The sequence below is a fragment of the Mytilus trossulus genome, chromosome 5, assembly GCF_036588685.1.
Source record: "Mytilus trossulus isolate FHL-02 chromosome 5, PNRI_Mtr1.1.1.hap1, whole genome shotgun sequence".
NCBI lineage: Eukaryota > Metazoa > Mollusca > Bivalvia > Mytilida > Mytilidae > Mytilus > Mytilus trossulus.
This window is the reverse complement of record NC_086377.1, coordinates 19,666,366-19,691,111: the sequence shown is the minus strand read 5'-3', so window position 1 is coordinate 19,691,111 and position 24,746 is coordinate 19,666,366. Positions and strand designations below refer to the sequence as shown.

Here is a 24,746-nt window from a genome sequence, read left to right as displayed (position 1 = left end):
ATTGCGTGATTGATGATTTGATTTTAGTTTGTATTTAACGGCAGTGTTGTCAAGGTAGGAATACAGTTAATGACCTACTAGACCACTCGGCCACCAAAGTCCTACAAATGTTGAAGTTAACATGTTTATGTAACCGAATGGCATGTAATGTCTTGTATGGATATGACAAGACAGATTGCAATCCAGAAATAGCCATACGATGAATAATAAGGATATCACCTTAACCCACTTTAATGGTTATATTAATACTCGTTATCGAACAAGAATACTGCACAGTAATTATAATAAAAGAAAATGTGTCAACGCCAAAATGAGAAACAACACACTGCTGCATGATTCATTTTTTTTCAAAGCCACTATATGATTGTTATGAAAGTCAATTGCTGCCATGCAGATAATGTTGAGTTAGCATTACTTATCTAGATTGGTAAACATGGAATGTGTATTTTAACGACTTCTGTTGTTTTATATCGACAAGTCATGAAGCATTTTCAGAATTGTTCTTGAAAGGTTTTCTAACTAATCAAGATAATTATCCGGTTATCGTGTTTTTTTCTTATTCCAATGATAATATGTAGCTTCGGCGTGATATGTTTCATCTTTTTGTAGAACCTATCCATTAGAAAACAATGCAAAATAGTACGGAAGCAACTTCTTCCAATCTTTATGAAATCTTGTTTGTAGGTTAACCTTACTATATATTGTAAACAAATATAAAATTTTTGTCTGGTTTTTAAACCTGATGATTTTTGCTATCTATTAATCATGTTTTTCTTTGTCTAATATGTTCTCCTATTTATTTGTATTGTAGCCTGTAATATTATGTTGTCATTTCAATGTTGTATTTAACTTTGCCATTAAAGTGCGAGGTTTGGCATGCCATAAAACCAGGTTCAACTCACCACTTTTATTCCCCTTTAAAAGTGTCCTGTACCAAGTCAGGAAGATTGCCATTGTTATATTTTTGTTCGTTTCTGTGTGTGTGTGTTGCATTTTAACGTTGAGTCGTTTGTGTTTTCTCTTATTTTTGAGATATTGAGATAAGACGTGGCACGGTAATTGTCTATCCCAAATTCATGCATTTGGTTTTCATGTTATATTTGTTATTCTCGTGGTGTTTTGTCTGATGCTTGGTCCGTTTCTGTGTGTGTTGCGTTTCGGTGTTGTGTCGTTGTTCTCCTCTTATATTTAATGCGTTTCCCTCGGTTTTGGTTTGTTATCCCGATTTTGTTTTTTGTCCATGGATTTATGAGTTTTGAACAGCGGTATACTACTGTTGCCTTTATTTATATATCTCGGCTGTAGGGGGCGTCACCTTAGATTTATCGATTTTCAGATGAAAACCAATACAAAATACCCAAAACAAGCAAACTTTGGAACAGCATTCAATGTAACAATAAACAAATAAAACGACCTTGATTGGCAATCATACCTTTCTTTTTTTATATATTGACCCATATTTCGAGAAAAAATAACTCGAGATATATCTCAACAATTCATTATATGAGCCGCGTCGGATAGAAATCGACCTTATGCAAAAAAAATCTCAAAATGAGTTTTGTTCATATCAATTTTGCTGATAGTCATACAATTTGAATACAAAAAAACTTTTTACTCTTTTTAATTATATATAACATCAGATCTCACGACAACGTCGTGAAATTACCGTTATCGTGCATTAATTTTATTCTGTATCGGTCCTTTTATCACAATAAAGAGAGATATGAAATCATACATTGACATACAATATTTAATTTAATTTATAAGGTTATTACAACGAAGCAATACATGATTCTCAAGTTTTCAATCCAACTTTAACCAGCATATGTAAAATGTTACTCCTCTGAAGCACGATGACAAAATTCGACACGGAAATTAAACTGAACAAAAGGACGGACTTCATTGTACAGATAACGCTTTCTCTCCTCTGTCAGCCCTGCTGGCTAAATAATTTCTGGAAGTATCGTAAGCAACTCCGGTAGGTTTGCGCTTTCCTTTAGGAGGACCAGTCTTTTCTCCGGTTCATCAAGAGTTTCTCTCGCAAATACGACTCCTACTTCGTCATTGGTAAATCTAAAGTGATTTAATTTTCCTATACCTCTGAGTGGTTTAAAATATTTAGTGAAGAAATTATCCCATCTGTACCATTTTAAGCTGTTTTCGTCATCGTCATTTTCATTGAAAACATATGACCTATTGCATTTGACAGAATTGTCAACAATTTTAACCAGTTGCGAATCAGTAATTACGTCCGACTTTCTAAAAATGTTTTTCAACATGCCAAAACATGCGTCACATAAAAAAATTCTGTGCCCAGCATTCATAAAATGCAAGTTAATAGTTTTATGTAAACCCTTTGCGCACCTCCACAACAGATAATGTAAAGTATTTTTATTTTTGTTTTGTCCCACGGAATTATCAGCATGAAAATGACACGCTTTTTCACCGTAAGTACTACCATGCAGATAATGGTGAGCATACTTAAAACAGCATTGGGTCGATGTGTCCGACTTCCATTCCCTCCGATTGTTTGTTGCTCATCAATCAAATAATTAGTTTGCATTGGAAAGTTTTCATCGCAAACTCCAAATATTTGAACCTTTCGAGGTGTTAAAAAGTATAGAGCTCCAACTTGTTGAGACGAATGTTGCAAATTTACATATTGTGAAAAGTCAAAAGTGTAATGAACATTTTCAAAATTCTTTGAACATGAAGTGTTATACTTTCCTATTGGAGACTCAGCTAACTTTAATTCATAACGTGATCTTTGTGTACATAATTTATAATATTCACGCTCCGTCCGCGCAGACTGTATATGGTCAATTAATTTTTGAGTTGTCACTAATTTTGCGTCTTCTGAAATAGATCCGGAAATATCCTCCCTCAACTGAAAACACGTTTTACACAGATCCGTTTTTGGTTTCATCAATTGAATATGAGGGACACATGCATTCCAAACTTCTTTAAATACGGTTAGTTGAAAATATTGTTGTTCTGAGTTAACGCATGAACTAACATATTTGGAGTGTACATATTTCTTGCTCTCGCTACAAGGTAGTAGAATAGGAGGGGTATTGTCGGTTGTCCGAGGCGCAGCCGGGAGAGGAAGACCAAATTCATCAGCATACCGCTTGATAAATTTTATCGTATTTTCAATCACTTCAAATGAATGTCCGTGATTCGATTTTCTTCCACTAAGACCATGCGGACGAGGGGCTACGCCATTTGCATTTAAGTGTTGTTTTAAACTTTTAAATTCGCTCCTCCCAATTTTATAAATATTTCTCCATGTGAACTCGCATATCTTACATCCTTGAAAAGAATATCGGTATCGTTTTCGTTCTCTCTTTCCTCCTCTGAAAACCGAGTCTGTTATTTCTAAGTTTTCTAATTTTGAAAGCAAGTATATGTCACGCTCTGCTTTTGTAAATTCACAAACAGATAACGATACATCATAGGTCTGTTCTCTAAATGTGGAAAGCTTTGTAAAACATTTTTTTGTACAATTACAGTTGTCAGCAAAAAGAGCATTTATTCGAAGTCGGGAAGGATCCTCTAATTCATCATTTTGATTAAGAGAACATGTATTTTCCGATTGATCTTGAATGGCGGAAGTGGAATAAAATTCCCGGGCCCTAGCTTAAATTGTGTCACATGTATTTACAATATCAGATTCGTCATTTTCAATATCGGAATCGCTGTTATCAGACTCAATCAGTTCATTATTGCTTGATGCCGAAACCTCTGGTATTGACCCTATATATTGTTCAAAATAGGCAACTGCTTCATTTTCTAGTTCTTCGCATCCTATGTTATTGAACCAGTCCATTTCAGAAATTTACTACAACATTAAAAAGGAATGAAATTAAAGACACATTGAACCAAGAGAATTTTTCTATACAACTGGTTGTCGCGCTTTGCGCCATTATAGTTCACCAGTGATTTGTGACAGGTAGATCAAAATCTCAAATACTATCTATTTAAATTATAGTAGTTCAAATTTCAAAATAAACGTTTTTTTTAGATGAAATTTTGGTTTATTATTTATAAATCCGACATCACAGTTTACATCTTCCAAAATTGTTACCTTAATCACGCAGACGGACGGACGGACGCAAAACTGTAAGACCAACGGATGCATAGATCGGGAATTTTATTGCCCGAATACTAATTTTAAAGTTGTCGGGATATGAAAAAGAAGGTTTAAAAGGTTTTATTTTGAAAGTTATTAGTTTTCGAAATGCATGTACACATGTATTATGCAAATGTTTCCCTCTTTCTTTCAATTTCTAAATAGAAATGTTATTGAACTAAACTACACGCAAAACATTTCTAAATTTCTGAATAGTTAAGAACAGATAAATTGCACGCAAATAGTACAAAATCCACCTAGAGCACGTCTTGGTCTTTGTTTAATATTGTATGTTTGTGTTAATATTTCTTTTTAGATTTTCCAAAATGCATCGGTACAATGATATGCATTACTTTTGACCTAATTTTGTTTTTGCGTGTGTCATTGTCATGACTGTGTGTAGCAAAGTTTTGCAATACAGCACAAATTTCGTTTTTAACTACTAGAAATAGTTTTTCAGAATGTTACTTTAGTTTAGTTCAGCTTAAGAATTGTATACAATTATATTTTAAGACAGGTGTCATATGCCACTGAATGAAATGAAAATAAATTTTACTAAAATAGATAGTAGATCATAGTACATTTGTACTTTAAATTCACTTTGTATAAAAAGTAAAAATAGATCGTGAACGTAAAAATAGTTCAATATATAGAACGTATTAGGAAGTTTACGTACCTTAGCAAAACAATGTATTCCTGTTAGCCAAAACTGATATTAATGTTGAGAAATATGTTATTTAGAAAAGGACAGTATTCAGGAACATTGTTTTTTATTAAAGCTGACGACACGCGACACGCAGATGACGGTTCCCGGATAATTTGGAAATGTTCATGTCGGACCGGATAAAGCGGTTTCCGTGAAACATTATAGGCATTTTTTACTAAACTTGTCAGAAATAATATACTAGTTTTGTCCTATATGTATGGAATACGTTAGATAAGGGCCCGTTTTATTCAGATTAACATTGTATGGTTTCCCCGTATGTTTTTTTACAAATTTCATATAAAACCCCACTAAAAAAAATTTGTGAAGGCATATTATGTTGGATTTTCACAAATACGGAGTTAAAATACGTAGAATCGTCGAAAGTATACTAGTTTAATTTGTCATAGTTTTGTCGTCCATTACTTTTGTTTCTCATGTTATGAACATGTATAACAGTTTTTACAATTTAATTTCGTTGAAATACATAAGAAATTTCTGAACAAAAACAATACTGGTTATATATAACCAAAAATTGAAAACGTTTCACAACAAAAGTCTATCAAAATAAACAAATATAACTCTGACAATTCTGCTTCTATTGGTACCTAGTACATTAAAATCCGACCAGAAATGTTCGCACAATATTTTTTAGAAAAAACGTAGTTTTGTAGGATAGCGACATGTTTTTTTTTATAACGTCAGAAACTACCTGTATGAAAACTTGTGAAACTTTATCGTAACGTTACTCGGTTTGACGTCGAATTGCATAAGGTCGATTTCTATCCGACGCGGCTCAATTATTCTATCTGATTACTCGAAATTATCGTTTAGCGATACATGTAGTTATTTTAAGTGATAAGATAACATCTTGTATTCTTTTTTTAGATAAATAAAGCGTCAAAGTCGTTCTTTTTGTTTAATAATAATAATAATAATAATAATAATAATAATAATAATGATAATAATAATAATAATAATAATAATAATAATAATAATAATGAAACTCGTTTGGATTTAATCATTTTGTTATAAGGCTTTCCAATACAATATCAATAATAGATGTATATTAGGGTTTACTTTTTAAATTGTAATTTGGATGGAGAGTTGTCTCATTGGCACTTACACCACATCTTCCAATATCTATATAAACAAAATATAACAACACCAACAAAAAAACACCCATAGTATACAACGTGGATTATCTCATAAATTTCACACTTTTACCAATATAATGACTTGTAAGAGTATTTGAATGCATATATGCTTTTTTATTTTTTTTATTTCAATGGATAGCAAAATCTACACTTTTGGACCACTAAAGGAAAAACTTGATTTGTATAATTCTGTATTTGATTTTTAAAAGGACAATAATTATCCGATAGTGAACATCGGGTATTGTACGATTGTTTACTATTTGTAGGCACAATCAGATTGGATTAATATGTTGGTACCAGTTCATGTTTTGATTTATACATTAATAATGATTTGTGGTAACGTCTTCTCTTAGTAACGGGAATAATTCCAGAATCCTTAAATAGTTCAAAATATGTTTTACGAATATCGTGTTCGTTTAAAATAATTCTTGCTGACCTGTTTTGCAAATTAAGTAGACTGTCAAACTAAAATCTTGTTACAGTTTTCCCATAATGAACAACAGTAATTCAAATGTGGAAGAATATATGTATAGTCAAATAGAATTCGTGCATTATGATTCAAGTATTTCTTGATTCCTTTTTAATAAAAGTCAATGAATAATTAACTTTTTTTTTAATTGTATGATTTATTTGATTATACCAAGAAAGCGTGGTATCAACAAAAATACCAAGGACCTTTTCACACTGACTTTTATTTATTTGTTGGATATTAACGGATATATTTAATATGTCATTGCACATGACGGAAAGTTTTTGTTTTGAACCTATTTGTCTTAGTTTTTTGCACATTAACTAACATTTTGTTTTCATTAACCAAATGGCAAATATTTTCTAACACCACATTGACTTTTGGCTGTTCCAATTACAAAAATAGTGCGATCATTAGCAAATGATCTATAGTATGATTAGGGATTAATTAAGGCAAACCATTAATAAATATTATGAATATTGTAAAATGTCATTAACAGCTTCAAATGATAGCCTATAATACGCTGATTCCAATATTATATGGTTTCTATGCAATTTATTAAAATAAGGTAGATAAATAAATACTTCCGGTTTACAAAACGTTACTTTCGATATCATTTAACTATTTAATTGACACACTGTCACCAAATATATATTGTTTTATATACTTTTACTTTCAAAGAGTACACACAATAGTTACTTCCGGTTTACACAGGTAACTTCCGGTGTTCTTTTCAAGGTCATATGGCTTGCATCTTAATGCAGACAATTCCATGGCTTTATCATTTATACATATTAGGTAAAAGCAAAGGTCATAATCAAGAAAATTAACCCATGAGCTTGAGCTCAATTTCTAGGTCATAAACCAAGGACCTCAAATCAAAAGATACTAAGTCCTAATTATATTTGGTTGATGAGTTATATCACCAAACGCATATATAAAAGAGGGGAGGAAACTCTAATTTAATGTCAGCGTACCATTTGAACCAATATATATGTATTACGCTATGTCGCAGCTAATAATTAAGTAAAACAAATGTTGTCGATATCTGATATGTTGTTTGAAAAGAGGTGAAATTAGGCCAAAATCAAAATTTAGAGACGACCTTGACATTTGACCGTGACCCTATTTTCTTTCGTTTGGACCAAGGACCTCCTCAAATCAAAAAACTCTAGGTCTCTATCAGTTATGGGTACCATTTACATTTACATTTTACTGAATTTAAATTCAGAAGGAAAAATAACTCTCATATGGAGTGTCCGGACCGCTTTGCTCAAATATATTTCTAAGATCCTTAGGATATAATGAACAAATTGATGAACTGATTTTGTTGTAACCTTTGCCACTGCGGAAGAGATTTGTACTCAAGAGAAACAGTGTTTGGGGAGATAACAATAAAAAGTGTTCGGCTAAACAGGGTCAGTTTCAAAATCGTGATTACTGTTCGATATAATATGTCAACAATCTAAGTGACCTCTTGCAAAACCAAAAACACCGTCAGAAAACGTGTCGGAAGAAGAAACAATAATAAGGATCAGAAGAAAAGTGGAAAGACCTAAATATAAGACCTAAAACTCACCCTTGAGGTACATCTGGTTTTATTTAAGATACATCTGAAAAAGTATTTGACATTGATACGCCGACTTGATGTCCTTCAGTCAAAAACGAAGAATACATTAAACTTCTATCACGAAAAAAATCATGACTTGTGTAGAGTTGTCGTCAACATATCTGATTTGTGTTGACTTATCGAGATTAACTTGGTCAACTCAGATTTATGGCAGGTATAGGGCACCATAGGATTGTTATGTGTGCCGCTTGATAACTAATCAGAAATACTTCCCCTTGAATTTTCCGCAGAGTTCAGTATTTTTGGGATTTTACTTTTGACCATCTGACATATACAGCAAACAAAATCTGTTCAACAAATGTTGCAATCTAAAAAACTAGCGTGCACTTTTGTATTGTAGTATGTGTATTTTTATATGTTAGCACGCAATATGATCATTATGGTATCTAATAACTTCATGATAATATGTAAGGTAATGATAAAACACATTACCAAATGGTTACAGATTCATGTCGTACCGACCAACTTGATAAGACGAAAATACTTTGAAAGCAAAAATGAAGTACATATTTATTAGCCTATTGTTTATAACATGCATAAGTATTGCATTAGTTTATGGTGAAGATGACTGTTGCCGAAAAATTAGTAAGTAGTCAACGCTGCGTGTCTTTACATGATAATGATATACGTGTTTCCATGTCAATATGACGACAATTGGTCTGAATTTTAGAACTAGTTAATCTTTTTTATTTGTCTGATGTGCATGTGCTTATAATCTAGTTTAGTGCTTAACCTGCTTGTGATTGATTTTATATAATATTTGAACTTTGCTTGTACAATATAGCTGTCTTTATATTGTCTATTGTGTGTGTTGTATCTGTTCTATATGTCTTTATATTGTATGTGTTGTAATTGTTATTGATGTCGGCAAAAAACTGTAGAGAGCTTATGTTTAGGGTATTTTATGTAACCCGACTAAAAATAAATTGTCTTATCTTATCTTACAAATAACGCATGAGTTCTCCTTAAATTATTAAGCGGCAAATCGTAGTCTTACATATTGCATAATTATGTGATTTGAGAAATGTTTGTCTCGTTAAAGGTTAATTGGTTACTCACTGTTTGAACTATTTACTTTGTTTTGCTAACATATTCGATTGGAATTTTCATCCTGCTTCAGCACTCATCTTTGATAGTCATCGCTCTGAAACATCGTTTTTTTTGCAAGGGGTCTGAATTATAAATGGTACAGATAAAGTTTCTATCAATTGTATTCACAATAATTTAATCTAACCGCTAGCTGGATGGGATGTGGAAAAACTTTTCCCAAGTTATAGTCATCAACGCTCTTACTTCGTACTTGATTTGGCCTTTTCAAAAACATTCGATTTGAGCGTCACTGATGAGTCTTTTATAGACGAAACGAGCGTCTGGCGAAAATACAAAATTTTAATCCTGGTAGCTATGATGAGTGTATTGTACATGTTGTAGGTAAAGCAAAAGCAGCATTGTTAGAAGCAATTGATACTCTTCAGAGAACCAACAGACTTCTTGGAGAGAGTAAGTTAAATGTTTTATAGAAATAAAACAAATGTTTTATAGATATAAAACAAATAGTTATGCATACGGTTTTCAGTCACTAAACAATATTGAGAATGTGATTATTGAGAGCCTGACCCAGTTGTAATTTTTTAAAAAATATGTTACAAAAGAATCTATTGCTAAAATTAACTTATGTACATTTAAATATAGGACACATTCCAATGAAATTGATATATATATAAAACAATTCAAGAGTAGAGTTAAGATCATTTGATTGTAATTCATAAAAGGATATTAACATCGTAATGCATTTACAAGTATCCACCTGTTTTAAATTAGACTTGACGTGAATAAGACTTGTATGCATCAGAAATGAACGCAATCATTAAGCCATTACTTTTTTTTTTAAATTTCTCAAATTCACAAAAGAAGACTTACATCGTAATACATTTACAATTATGCATCCTTTTTCTTATTTCTACTTAATGTGAATAAGAAATGTAAGCATCAGAAGTGGATATAACCGTTATTTGTTTTTCTAAATAGCAGGTTCAGCGATTCCTTTCAATAAAGTAGCCTTTCATGCTAGATTGACTCCATCTGTAACCCTTGGTTCCACACAGACTGTAATTTTTGATCACGTGATAACCAATATTGGTAAAGCATATAACCAACACACGGGTCATTTCACAGCACCCTTCAATGGAATATACTTCTTTGCTTGCACATTTCTCAGACCACACACTGCGACTCAACTACATCTTCAAATGGTTCAAAACAGCACCGAAATATCACGTGGACATGCGGCAACAGGCGGAGGATCACAGGAAGGGTCGATGAATGCAGTTGTATATATGCACAAAGGAGATGTTGTGAAAGTGCGTCATTACCCTGGACTTGGATCGGAAATAATACATGGCGATTGGAGCTTTTTTACGGGTTACCGTATTTAATATTTTACTATTAAAGCTTCAAAAACCAATGTTTATTGTATATTATCTAATATAAATTATGGTGTCACAATTGCTGTGTACATGTAAAGGGAGGATTTGTCATATAGGGCGTAGCTGTGATCACTGTGTGAATCAATATGTTATACAGATCATTACTGTGGTCGATTGATTTGATTTCTATATGATACAAAGCAGGTTGACTTGTTTGCTGTGAATCTGGGTCAATTATTATAATTTTATTCTTTTTAAATCCATCCTTTTAAAATATTATTCTATCATACAAAACATACCAAAATTCACAAGCAACAAATGTCTCGAACAGTAAAACAGATCACATGAACTCGTTCGACACCACACAAATCAATATCTAGTCGTAAAAAAAGTCTAGACCATCTCTGAATATGCTTTATCAAATAAAATCACAAACTAAAAAACAATATTAAAGTACGATGATTATATTTTAATAAAACCAGCGAAATCACGGTCCGTGTCGGAATCAAAGTACGTGTACCTATTCCTATGTTTAGCTTGGATTTGAATTTTTCGTATTGTCATTTGATATGAGGTACACTTTTTTTCTCCATTTAAAATCATTTTGTTTGAAACCGCCTTCGTGTTTACTCCAACTGGAAACAGCATGTTTATGGTATTATACTATTTTTTGTTTTGGGAAGATTACCTTTGTAGCAGAAAAACCTGTAATCAAACTAACGGTACCAATTTTCTTGCACCAGATGCGCATTTCGACAATACATGTCTCTTCATTGATGTTCGTGGCCAAAATTTTTGAAATCCAAAACTTATATAAAAAATGAAGAGCTATAATCCAAAAGTTCCAAAAAGTATAGCCAAATCCGTGAGAGGAATCAGAGGTTTGCATGAGGGAGATACATTCCTTAGTTTATAATAATTTCTAATAATTGGTAACTGACTGGCAAATTGCAACATAAAATTTGTATAGATACAAAAAAGAATATAAAATCACAAAAATACTGAACTCAGCGAAAAATTTTAAACGGAAACTCCCTAATCAAATGGCAAAATCAAAAAATAAAACACATCAAACGAATAGACAACAACTGAAATATTCATGACATGCTACAGGCATTATCAAATGTAGAAAATGTATCCTTATTCTCTTGGTTTCTATACATAGTGTTCACCTTAACTTTTGAAACATAACATCAGTTATGGGTTTCATATTATGCATGATTGGAATAGAAAACCTGAAGATAACGAATGAAGATAACATTTTATGCATCCAAAGTGCTTTTCGGTAGTAATAAGTTATAGTAACGAACAAATCGACAAAAGTCTTGTAATTGATTTAAATGATATGCCAAGGAGAACATTTCAATACAACGAACAAATATACATAACCCTCATACACAGACTTAATCACATTGTGGTAGTAAGAAACTTCAAAGTGTATTCCCAAACAATCTTATTAAAATAAGTTCTCATCACATGCTCCTCGATTTTTTATATGTCGGTCTCACACGGCAATATATAAAAAAATCAAGGAGCAAGTGGTGAGAACTTGTTTTCATAAGATTGATTCCAGAATTACAATTTTACTGTCAAATAGTAAAAGCTGCAAATAAATCTGACACACATAATACTATGAATCGTTATAAATAGACGATTTGCTGAAAGTTAAGAAAGGAAGAAAGCCTATGTATATAGATTGACTTTTTACAGGCATTTGGGTATGTAGATAGTGGTGGATTAAATCTGTTGAAAACTAGCTAAACCTATGTCTTATGACAATCGCATACAACTCCATTCTATTGACAACAATATGTGAACAAAACAATCAGAAATAGCAGCTAATAAAAAGAGATATTATAGGCTAGAATATTTTTTGTGGCAAAGCTATTAATGCTCATCGAATTATAACGAATTAAGTTGATACAGAAGTAATTGCAGTTCAACAGCTTTTCATGTCATACACAGTTGGACACGTCCGTTGTCGACAAGCTCTATCAGGAACAATAACAGGTTTAATTAATTGGGGAGCGTGATGTAAAGATTTGTTCAATGTTTTCTTTTTTCTTTTTTTTAATTGTTGCATTTAGTTTTATTGCTCGTTTTGTTGACTTTTTTGTTATATAATTTGATTGCTAAAATTGATAAATGCTTACCCTTCCGGAGCAATTGATTTCACTCTCGATATTTAGTGGAGTTCGTGTTGTTTCTTAATTATTATTTATAGCTGCTGATATAAATGTCCTTTGGTTTTGTCTTTGTTTTCTTCTTGGTTTTGATTGTTAGTGTCTTGTTTTTGTAAATGCATCGCTTGTTTTTTTATTATTATTTAAAATGGGTAACTATGCGGTTGCACTGTATCATTATGATATGAAATTAGAATTAACTTTTGAAAGCTATAACCATCTTCTTTTTCTGGCATTCAAATTAAAAAAAAAAGATGCATGTTTGAATCATTCTTTTTCTCAATGTCGTTCATACATATGATTTTGAGTAGTTAAAAGGTTTCATTTTGTGGCACCATCCAACTTTTTTGTCTTGAATTGTTGTAAATATTGACATAAAAATATTCCCTAAATATTTGGTTAAAAGACAAAACCCGATTATTTGCGACCTATCTTTTTGTGAAACATTTGACATTTATTTATCTGATGAATAAATACAAATTTGGTGTCTTTAGCATCTTTCATTCAAAAAACCAAATCACAAATTGCATGGGTCTGAAATGTTGTTAACGTTGCAATAATTGCTCGACCAATATAAAAACAAAGACGAGTTATGATTGCCAGTTAGACAACTACCCATCATAAATCAAATGTCATGGAAATTAACATGGTTAGGTTATCGTACGGCCTTCAAGGTCTTGTATAGATATGAAAAGGCAGACTGCAATACAGATATACCCCATTAGAAATACGTTAAACAATAACGATGTTCATCGTAATCCATTTTAAGGCTATATAAATTTTCAGCTATCCAACATGAATTTACTGCACAGTACTTTTACAAAATGTATATAAAAGAAATGTGTTGGGGCCAAAATGCGAAACAATAAACCTAACTATGGAGAGGCGCATGATTCAAATTGTTTTTAATGCACAATATGAGAGTTTTGGAAGTCAATTCCGGCTATCGAAATTATATTGAGTTAACTTAATTTATCTCGATAGGTAAACATAAATAGGTATTTTGACGACTTCTATTGTTTTATCTCGAGAAGTCCGGAACTCTTATCAAAATTTTTCTTGATATTTTTTCTAACTCGTCAATATGATTATCCAGTTATCGTGTATTTCCTTTTTGCACATCCTAAATTGTAGCTTCGTCATCAATAAAAGTCATGTTTTTAAACAAATAAAACGACTTTGAATCCAAATTTAATTTTGTAGAAAAAAACCTATTTATGATATTTCATCTTATTACTTGAAATTGCCGTAACGCGATAGTTATTTTGAATGATGAGATAAAGTATTGTGACTTTTTGTCACGATAAATAAAGCTTCATAGTCGTTAAATTTCTTTCAATACATAAAACGTCCATCGCCTTAACTACGGTGAGGCAAATGAGGCAAATACCTCATGTAGGAAATTGGAAAAAAAATGAAACAAAAGATTGTCTTAATATCAAATTGTTTTCACGGAAAGTGTCTAGCAAGAAGCAAGTTCTTTTCACTCTGTGATGTCGCCCCTACATTTTCTTCGTGATCCATGTTTCTATTTTACTTTTAATTTTCAAAGTTGATAGTGTATTGTTTGTACTTCTGTGTCCCGGGTTTGTCTTTTGTTCATTTATTGCCTCTCTTCATGCCTATAGTCTGAGTGTTGATTTTCATTTGTAAACGGGTTATATTGCAATGTTGCATGCCCACCGATGTCCAGATATTGTGCGAGAGAATATTTTAAGAATAGACGATTCTACAAGACACAGAGGAAAAAAGGTCGTTTCTGAATGTATAATTGAACTTGATATCAAAAAATATAAAAAAATGTTTTTTTGTACAAATGATGTAGATGAAACTAGATCATGTAGATAGCTGTCATAGTTTTAATTGAAGTAAGGTCTTTAATTTCCCGATATCAAATATATTGCAAAAAAAAAAAACAATAATGTATTACCATATGACCTTTAACATTGTTTCTCCTTTCTTACCTTTGAATTTTGTTCAACTGCCTTTAGTTACTAGATGCTCTATGTTTCAAGGTAAAAAAATATACTTTTTTTTATCACGAAAACAAGTATGTATGATTAGATTCATTCAAAATCATGAGTTTTGGATATTATCCTCTGCCTTTTTTTCTTGGTCCTATACGATTTAAAAATTAAATAAAAATTAGCATCCGTATTTATAAGATATGATGTGTTTAATTTAAAAAGAGAAATTGTACCGAATACTGTGTTATCTTTCTTATTTCTATATATATATGTATTAAACAAAATTGTTGATATACTCTTAAACTATTCTTCAGACATTACTCTTTAGATTTATACAAAAATATTGCGGTACCCTAGGGTGTAACACAGAACTGAAATTTACCTCAACAGCTGATGGACTAATAATAATCATGTTATTTCAATGAGAACATATGCGTTATTTTTATTTCAATTTAAAAAATGTTATGTTTCACCAAAATGATATCATTAAATGTTTGGTGATTGATTAAGCCAATTTCTAAATGAACCAATTTATCTTGTACATAAAATAGTATATATAATACACTATTCACAATTATGTTTAATTTGGCTTTTAAGGATGTAAACATTTATTATGATTTTAATCGGAAATGTCTATGTTCCTTTCGGATGTTTCATACTTTAACTTGTAAAAAACTGCGCTTTAACCGAGTTTACCGCGGAAATAAAATCATATAAAAAATCAACGTGTTTGTGTATATGTTCAGTAAGGTATATTAATGTATGCAGTACGTCGACATGGGACATATAATTCTTATTGCACTTTCCGTTCTGTCATCCACAGTTGGTCAAGAAACCAGTTGTTGTGGCAAAATAGGTATGTCAAAAAAAATTCAGTTTGTTATTATTGATTCTTATATGAAGTTCTTCTTCAGATTTGGATACAAAGCAATGTTCTTATATTAATAAAACACGGGCTGCACGTGCTTGATGTAATACTTTAAACTGCAACGTCAGATGAATTTCGAACAACGCCGGAGATCAAAATCGACATTATTGTTGATGTTGCTCACTAGGAAATTAAATAAAAACATGAAGTAAATTTGAATGTGTCTGTTCTTTTTTCATTTTTTTACTGTCGATTTTCTAAAACGTTTTAGATTCTTCAATTAAAAATGGCGATATTTTGAGCGAACATTATAGGTCCGCCACGAAGTATAAACTTTTAGAGTATAAAATATTTCTATTAGAAACAAAATAATTCTATCATGCCATGCTACTTTCAACATTGATAGGTATTATATTTGTAAACATCGTTGTAACAATCCTGGTACGCAACTTGACACCTCCCAACTTGTACTTAAACAAGCAGCACCACTGATGCAATATTTGGAGCTAGTCTGGTCTCATTCTGAGGCACATGAGATCACACCAGATTTTGTTCGGATTCGTGTTGCCTATTCCTTTGTTTTCTCTCTAGTGTTTTACTGTTGATTGTTGTTGTTTTTTTGTTCTCTGGTCAGTTTGTGATCGACTTATTTGAAGTAAGGGTTGTATCTTTAGTCTCTCTTGTTATGCATATCATTATTCATTTCGCTTTGAGTTATTCCATTGTGTATGTGCGTATTGTGCCTCAACTAAAAAAAAAAGTAGGGATGAAAACTTACATATTGTATCTTAACAATCACCTTGTTTTAGGACAAGCAAAGTCAACTGTAGAAGATGCAATTACCATACTGCAGAGGGCCAACAGCCTGCTTGGTGACAGTAAGTTATGGTAATATGCTAAGATATCAGTAGAAATAGAAAATACAACATGGTCAAAGTCATTTATCCCTACACCATATACATGATATACGAGTCATTGCCCATGCTTGATATAATTCCAATGATTATTTTTATAGTAATGTTATTATGAATTAAATCACCGAAAGTATGAGACTGTGTTTCGGCAGAAAAAGAGTCGCTTGAAAGTCCAAATTTCATAACAAACTTATAGACTAATTAAACAGTGAAATATTTACCATACGTAAATGGAAATTGATAAGCGTCATAGGAAAAACATAGAATATATAGATACCAAGGCAGCTCAAATTGAATATACTTGAAACAAAGTGTAAATCATCAGTTGAGGCAATATGTAAATGAATATAATGTTCAACTTATGATTTTTGTTTAATAGCTTATTCTCCAATTTCGTCAACTGAAGTAGCCTTTCATGCCAGATTGAAACCGTATGTCACCCTTGGTTCTTCACAGACTGTTGTTTTTGATAAGGTGATTACAAATATTGGTCAAGCATATAACCCACATACGGGTCATTTCACAGCACCCAACGATGGAATTTATTTCTTTGCCTGCACATTTCTCAGACCACACACTGCAACTCAATTACATCTTCAAATGGTTCAAAACAGCACCGAAATATCACGTGGACATGCAGCAACAGGTGGAGGATCGCAGGCTGGGTCGATGAATGCAGTTGTATATATGCACACAGGAGATGTTGTGAATGTGCGTCATTACCCTGGAGTTGGATCGGAAATAATACATGGCGATTGGAGCTTTTTTACGGGTTACCGTATTTAATATTTTACTACATGTATTAAAGCTTCAAACAGCAATGTCTATTGTATATTTAATATAAATTATTGTGTAACAATTGCTGTGTACATGTATAGGGAGGATTTTTCATATAGGACGCAGCTGTGATCACTGTGTGAATTTATAGATTATACAGTAATTATAACTGTGGTTTATTGATTTGATTTATATATGATACAAAGCAGGTTGACTTGTTTGCTGTGTATCTGAGTCAATTTAAAAAAAAAAAAAAAAAAAATTCATTCTTTTGAAATATTATTTTATCATACAAAACATACAAAAATTTACAAGCAACAAATGTCTCGAACAGTACAATAGACCACATGAACTCGTCCGACATCACAAGAATCAATATCTATTCGAAAATAAAGTCTAGACCATATCTATATATGCCTTATCAAACAAAAGCACAAACCAAAAAAACAATATCAAAGGTACCAGGATTATATTTCAATACAACAGAGGCGCGTTTCGTCTACATAAGACTCATCAGTGACGCTACAATGAAATAAACAAAAGGTGTAAAGCCAACACAAGTACAAGGTGGAAGAGCATTGCATGAGGTCCCAAACTTCCAAAAGGTTGAGTCAAATACAACTAAGGACTAAGAATAAACAAGTTTTTTTTTTAAATGTTTGCAAAAACAAATACAATGTAGAACAATAAAACAAACCATCGAAATCACGAGTCCGTGTCTGAATCAAAGTACCTTCTCCTATGTTTAGCCTGGATTTTAAGTTTTCGTATTGTCATCTAATATTAGGTACACATTTTTTCTGCTTTTAAAATCATTCTGTTTGAAACCGTCCTCGTGTTTACTCCTACTGCAAACCGTATGTATACTAATTTGTGTTTCGAGAAGATTACCTTTGTAGCAGAAAAAAACTGAAACTGACAGGCAAATTGCGACATTAAATATATATAGATATATAGATACATGATATAAAAAAAAAGGAAAATCACAAAAATACTGAACTCCGCGTAAAATTCTAAACGGAAAGTTCCTAATCAAATGGCAAACTCAAAGGATAAAACACATCAAACGAATGGACAACAACTGTCAAATTCATGACTTGCTAAAGGAATTTTCAAATGTAGAAAATATATTCTTATTCTCATCGTGCCTCATGGTGATGCTCCTAGGAAAAGGAGGAAGATATAGAACGCAAAATTTAAAACGAAGACTGGGGAATGTGTCAAAGTTACAACAACCCGAACAAGGAGTAGATAGTCGCCCATGACCACTAAAAGTTATCCAACGCAGGGAAAAGTCACGCATGTTTGGTATTGGAATTTAATAAGACCCGATATCTCAATATATATAATTGACACTTACAAAAGTCGTGGTTTCTATACATCATGTACATAGTGTTCATCTTAACCTTTGAAACACAACATCAATTATAGGTTTCCTATTACGATTCATTAGAATAGTAAAACCTGAAGATAGTGAATGAAGATCACATTTTATGCATCCACATTGCTTTTCTGTAGTCATAATTTTGAGTTACAAACAAATCGACAAATGTCTTTTGATTAATTTAAATGAAATACCAGGGAAAACATTACAATACAACGAAAAAAATATTCATAACCCTTATACAAAGACTAATTCACATTGTGGAAGTAAGGAACTTCAAAGTTCTATTCCCGAACAATCTTATTAAAATAGTTTCTCATCACTTGCTCCTCGATTTTTTATATGCCTGTCTCACACGCCGATATATAAAAATCGAGCAACAAGTGATGATAACTTTGTTTGATAAGATTGATTCCCGACTTGAACTTTTACTGCCAAATAATAAAAGCTTCAAATAAAGTTGACATACAAAATACTATGAATTGTTATAAATAGACGATTTGCGGGAAGCTAGGAATGGAACAACATTTGTTTATGTGTGACATATTTATTTTCGTTAATTCTTTTATATAAATAAGGCCCTTAGTTAACTCGTTTGAATTGTTTTACATTGCCTTGTTGAAGTCTTTTATAATTGACTATGCGGTATGGGCTTTGTTCATTGTTGACGACCGTAAAGTGACCTATAGTTGTTTATGTCTGTGTCATTTTGCTCTCTTGTGGAAAATTGTCTCATTGGCAATTATACCACATAATCTTTTTTTTAATTATATATAAAGCCTATAAATTGAATTATCCACCTTAAAGATGCATTGGCTGTCATTGTTTTTGTTCACTGATATAATTCAAAATATCATAATTGATTAACAACATACTAAAAGGTATTCAATAAATAGCAAAAATGAAAACATCAAACAAATGGTAACAACTGGTATATTTTTGACTTGTAACAGGCATTTTGATATGTAGATAGTGGTGGATTAAATCTTGTTGAAACCTAGCTAAACCTATGTCTTATGGCAATCGCATACAATGCTATTCTATTGACGACAATGTGCGAACAAAACAAACAGAAATAATAGCTTATAAAAAAAATCATTGGCTAGAATATTTTTTGTGGCAAAGCTATTAATTTTTACCGAATTACAACGAATTAAGTTTATACAGAAGTAATTGCAGTTCAACAGCTTTTCATGTCGTACACAGTTGAACATGTCCGTTGTCGTCAAGCTCTATCAGAAAAAATAACAGGTTAAATGTTTTATTATTTTCTTTTTTTAATTGTTGCACTTTGTTTTATTGCTGTTTTTTGTTGACTTTTTGTTCTATATGTTGATTGCTGATATTGATAAATGCTTACCCTTTCGGAGCACTTGATTTAACTCCGTGGTTTTAGTAGAGTTTGTGTTGTTTCTTAATTATTATTTATAGCTGTAGATATAAATGTTCTTTGGTTTTGTTAGTATTTGTTAACTCCTTGGTTTTGATTGTTATTGTCTTGTATTTGTAAATGCGTCGCTGTTTTATACTCTTATTTAAAATGGTTAACTATGCGGTAGCACTTCATTATTATAATATGAAATTAGAATTGACTCTTGAAAACTCTAACCATCTTCATTTTCTGGCATTCTAATAGAGAAAGACGACTGTTTGAATCATTCGTTTTCTCAATGTCGTCCATACATATGATGTTAAGTAGTTAAAATGTTTTCTTTTTTGTGTCACCATCCTACGTTTTTGTCTTTAATTGTTGTAAATATGGACCTGAAAATATTCCCCAAAAAATAAAATGCTGTTAACATTACAATAATTACTGGACCAATATAAAAACAAAGACGAGTTATGATTGCCAGTTAGCCAACTACGCATCATAAATCAAATGTCATGGAAGTTAACATGGTTATGTTACCGTACGGCCTTCAAGGTCTTGCATGGATATGAAAAGGCAGACTACAGTACAGATATACCCCATTAGACAAACGTTGAACGATACCGATGTTCATCTTGACCCATTTTAAGGCTAAATAAATTTTCAGCTATCCAACATGAATTTACTCAAAAGTACTTTACATATAAGACAATTTGTAAGGGTTCCGCGGAACCCAGTGTATCACCTACGTTTACTGTTAATCACACACTCAACAAAAATGAGGAACAAATCAGTAAAACTATTCCTCTAGTTACTATCTCTTGATTGTCAGACGATTCTTAAAACGAATCTTAAAAATGTTTAAAAACTTTAACTGCAGACTGTATGTAATGTTAACTGGTAGAAAAACTATGTCTTTTTATAAGTGAACTACGGAAAAAATGGAATTTCTTTTTTACACAAATTAACGTCTGGATACTATCTTCTGATCATAAACAAACTTTTGGCATAGTTCTGAACAATTCCAGGATAGCTTAAGAAAAAATTTTAAAAACTTTAACCACAGAGTGAATGTAATGTTTCCTGGCAGAAAAAAACTAAGTCTATAAGTAAAATAAGGAAAAAATGTTTCATTGTTTTTTTTTCTAACTGGTCAATATAAATATCCAGTTATCGTGTATTTTCGTATGCAAATGATAATTGGTGGCTTCGTCTTCAATAAAAGTCATGTTTTTAAACAAATACAACGACATTGAATCCAAATTTTTAGAAAAATAAATAAATTTCAACAATTCATGATATGTTATCTTATTACTCGTATTAGCCGTATCGCGATTGTTATTTTGAAAGGTGAGCTAAAGTCTTGTGACTTTTTGTCACGATAAATAAAGCTTCAAAGTCGTTCTATTTGTTAAAATACATAAAACGTCTATCACGACTATTCTATACTTAGTTTATAAAAAAGCTAGATACATTGTAAAATAAAAATCTGTACTTGTTGAGATAAAATCCTGATAAGTGGTAAACAAATACCTGATTATGTTAACCTATCGAGATAGATTATGTTAACCTATCGAGATAGATTATGTTACCCTATCGAGATAGATTCTGTTAACCTATCGAGATAGATTATGTTCACCTATCGAGATAGATTGTGTTAACTTATCGAGATAGATTGTGTTAACTTATCGAGATAGATTATGTTAACTAATCGAGATAGATTATGTTTACCTATCGAGACAGATTATGTTAACCTATCGAGATAGATTATGTTACCTTATCGAGATAGATTATGTTACCTTATCGAGATAGATTATGTTAACCTATCGAGATAGATTATGTTACTTTATCGAGATAGATTATGTTAACCTATCGAGATATATTATGTTAACCTATCGAGATATATTATGTTAACCTATCGAGATAGATTATGTTAACCTATCCAGATAGATTATGTTAACCTATCGAGATAAATTATGTTACCTTATCGAGATAGATTATGTTACCTTATCGAGATCGATTATGTTAACCTCTCGAGATAGATTATGTTAAACTATCGAGATAGATTATGTTACCTTATTGAGATAGATTCTGTCAACTCAGATTTATCTCCATGGAAGATATAGGGCACCATATGGTTGTAATTCGTGTTACTTTCCCTTGAAATTTCCTAGGAGTTCAGTATTTTTGTGATTTTACTTTTAACCATCTGACATATACAGCATACAAAATCTGTTCAACAAATGTTGCAATCTTTAAAAAAAAATAGCGTGCACGTTTGTATTGTAATAGGTGTATTTTTATTTTTAAGCACGCAATATGATCATTACGGTATCTAATAACTTTATAATAATGTGTAAGGTACTGAAACAACACATTACCAAATGGTTACAGATTCATGTTGTACCAACCAATTTGATTATACGGATATACTTTGAAAGTAAAAATGAAGTACATATTTATAAGCCTATTGTTTATAACATGCATAAGTGTAGTATATGTGTATGGTGGAGATGACTGCTGCCGAAAAATTGGTAAGTAGTCCAAGTTGCGTGTCTCTACATAATAATGATATACGTGTTTTATGTCAATATGACGACAATTGGTCTGACTTTCATAACTAGTAAATTTCATTTATTTGACTGCTGTGCATGTGCTTAAATTCTAGTTTAATGCTTTACCTGCTTGTGCTTGATTATATATATATATAAACTGTGCTTATACAATATAGCTGGCTTAACATTGTCTTTTGCGTGTGTTGTATCTGTCCTATATGTCATTATATTGTATGTGTTGTAATTGTTATTAATGTCGGCGAGTAGACCTTATGTTTGTAGCATTTTATGAAACCCGACTAACAATAAATGTTCTTATCTTATCTTACATATAACGTTTAAGTTCTTTTTAAATTATTAAGCGGAAATTCGTAGACTTCCAAATTACATAGCTATGTGATTTGACAGATGTTTGTCTCGTGAAAGATTAATTATTTACTCACTATTTGAACATAACGACTTTTTACTTTGTCTTGCTAACATGTTCAATTATAATTTCATCCTGCTACAGCACTCATATTTGATGGTCATAGCTCTGAAACATTGTTTTATAAATGGTACAGATAAAGTGGCTTAATATTTTATTCATAATAATCTAATCCAACCTCTAGCTAGATAGGATACGGAAATTCTTTTTCGGAATTATAGTCATACAAGCTCTTTCTTCATACTTGATTTGGACTTTTCAAAATTATTAGATTTGAGCGTCACTGATGAGACTTTTGTACACGAAACTAGCGCGTGGCGCAAATACGAGATTTAAATTATCTATGACTTGTTTATTGTACATTTTGTAGGTAAAGCAAAAGCAGCATTATTAGAAGCAATTGATACTCTTCAGAGAACCAACAGACTTCTAGGAGAGAGTAAGTTAAATGTTTAATAGAAGTAAAACATTAAGTTATGCATACTGCCACTGGACGTTAAGCAACCAACAATCAATCATTAAGTTATGCATACGGCTTTCAGTCACTAAAAAATATTGAGAATGTGATAAGTGAGAGACTGACCAACTTTAACTTTAAACAATAAAATTTCCCAGTTGTAAGTTTTTCAATAATGTGTAACAGCAGAATATATTGTTAAAATTACCTTATATAACTTTAGATATAAGAGACATTCAAATAAAACTGAAATAGATAAAACAATTCAAGAGTTGAGTAAAGATAACATAATTGTAGTTGATAAAAGAAGACCTATATCTAAATACTTTTAGAAGTATGCTTTTTTCTCTAAATTTAGACGTGAATAAGACATGTATGCAGCAGAAATGAATACCATCGTTAATCCTTTTTCTATATATTCTTCAATTCATAAAAGAAGACTTATATCGTACAATGTAACGCATTTACACTTATGCGTTTTTATTTTTGAAATTTGGGCTTAATGTGAATGAGAAATGTATGGCATCAGAAGTGGATACAACCGTATTTTTTTTTTAATAGCAGGTTCAGCGATTCCTTCCAATAAAGTTGCCTTTCATGCAAGATTGACTCCACATGTAACCCTTGGTTCGACACAAACTGTTATTTTTGATCACGTGATAACCAATATCGGTAAAGCATATAACCAACATACGGGTCATTTCACAGCACCCTGTAATGGAATATACTTCTTTGCCTGTACATTTCTACAGACAAGTACACCTTTAGAGCTTCAAATTGTACAGAACAGTAGCGAAATATCAAGAGGACATGCACCACGTGGTGAAAATTTTGCCGGGTCGATGAATGCCGTAATATATCTGCACAAGGGAGATGTTGTCAAAGTGCGCCATTACCCAGGACGAGGATCGGAAACTATACATGGTGATTGGAGCTTTTTTTCGGGTTATCTCCTCTAAAATCTTATTATTAAAAATGTGTATACATAAAACGTATTTATATATTTCAAAAGAATATGATAGATTGTTATGTGCATACAGTGTATCTTCCAAAATGCTTTGACGATTGAAACATTATAGAAAACATTTGACAACGTTACAACACTGGAAATGTCTCAATACACATGAAACCTGCATCTAGTTCAGAAACATTGGTACGTTAATGTCATTTACTAAACGTAATACATTGCTTAATGCCAAAAAAAACCTATTAATGTGTAACATTTAATAACACCGCCATTATGACACAAATGTAAAAATTACGAATAAGTTATCATGACAAATGATAGATGTTCTGTTTCATCTGGTCTCTAATGGAGAGATGCCACA

At 31.7% G+C, this 24,746-nt stretch overlaps 3 protein-coding genes and 1 pseudogene across 3 annotated transcripts; 3 read left to right on the top strand and 1 right to left on the bottom strand.

Annotated features, from left to right (window-relative positions):
* Window positions 1-1,835: 1,835 nt before the first annotated feature.
* On the bottom strand, window positions 1,836-3,829 carry LOC134717710 (uncharacterized; annotated as a pseudogene).
* Window positions 3,830-8,554: 4,725 nt separating this feature from the next.
* LOC134719489 (complement C1q tumor necrosis factor-related protein 3-like) lies at window positions 8,555-10,539 on the top strand. Its single transcript, XM_063582479.1, has 3 exons — window positions 8,555-8,676; window positions 9,523-9,591; window positions 10,120-10,539. The coding sequence occupies exons 1-3, from the start codon at window positions 8,589-8,591 to the stop codon at window positions 10,524-10,526; spliced, it is 564 nt and encodes a 187-aa protein (XP_063438549.1). The 5' UTR covers window positions 8,555-8,588; the 3' UTR covers window positions 10,527-10,539.
* Window positions 10,540-15,363: 4,824 nt separating this feature from the next.
* Window positions 15,364-17,270, top strand: LOC134718632 (complement C1q tumor necrosis factor-related protein 3-like). Its single transcript, XM_063581280.1, has 3 exons — window positions 15,364-15,523; window positions 16,345-16,413; window positions 16,829-17,270. The coding sequence occupies exons 1-3, from the start codon at window positions 15,430-15,432 to the stop codon at window positions 17,233-17,235; spliced, it is 570 nt and encodes a 189-aa protein (XP_063437350.1). The 5' UTR covers window positions 15,364-15,429; the 3' UTR covers window positions 17,236-17,270.
* A 5,140-nt stretch (window positions 17,271-22,410) lies between these two features.
* On the top strand, window positions 22,411-24,377 carry LOC134719488 (complement C1q tumor necrosis factor-related protein 3-like). The gene is made up of 3 exons (XM_063582478.1): window positions 22,411-22,513; window positions 23,332-23,400; window positions 23,980-24,377. The coding sequence occupies exons 1-3, from the start codon at window positions 22,426-22,428 to the stop codon at window positions 24,375-24,377; spliced, it is 555 nt and encodes a 184-aa protein (XP_063438548.1). The 5' UTR covers window positions 22,411-22,425.
* The last annotated feature ends 369 nt before the right edge of the window (window positions 24,378-24,746 follow it).

What these genes read in the sequence shown, in the direction of transcription:
- LOC134719488 (XM_063582478.1), top strand. Translation starts at nt 22,426, where the DNA reads ATGAAGTACATATTTATAAGCCTATTGTTTATAACATGCATAAGTGTA. An exon ending in TGACTGCTGCCGAAAAATTG is followed by an intron (nt 22,514 to 23,331) that starts GTAAGTAGTCCA and finishes TACATTTTGTAG; the next exon opens with GTAAAGCAAAAGCAGCATTA. An exon ending in CAACAGACTTCTAGGAGAGA is followed by an intron (nt 23,401 to 23,979) that starts GTAAGTTAAATG and finishes TTTTTTTAATAG; the next exon opens with CAGGTTCAGCGATTCCTTCC.
- LOC134718632 (XM_063581280.1), top strand. Translation starts at nt 15,430, where the DNA reads ATGCAGTACGTCGACATGGGACATATAATTCTTATTGCACTTTCCGTT. An exon ending in CAGTTGTTGTGGCAAAATAG is followed by an intron (nt 15,524 to 16,344) that starts GTATGTCAAAAA and finishes ACCTTGTTTTAG; the next exon opens with GACAAGCAAAGTCAACTGTA. An exon ending in CAACAGCCTGCTTGGTGACA is followed by an intron (nt 16,414 to 16,828) that starts GTAAGTTATGGT and finishes TTTGTTTAATAG; the next exon opens with CTTATTCTCCAATTTCGTCA.
- LOC134719489 (XM_063582479.1), top strand. Translation starts at nt 8,589, where the DNA reads ATGAAGTACATATTTATTAGCCTATTGTTTATAACATGCATAAGTATT. An exon ending in TGACTGTTGCCGAAAAATTA is followed by an intron (nt 8,677 to 9,522) that starts GTAAGTAGTCAA and finishes TACATGTTGTAG; the next exon opens with GTAAAGCAAAAGCAGCATTG. An exon ending in CAACAGACTTCTTGGAGAGA is followed by an intron (nt 9,592 to 10,119) that starts GTAAGTTAAATG and finishes TTTTCTAAATAG; the next exon opens with CAGGTTCAGCGATTCCTTTC.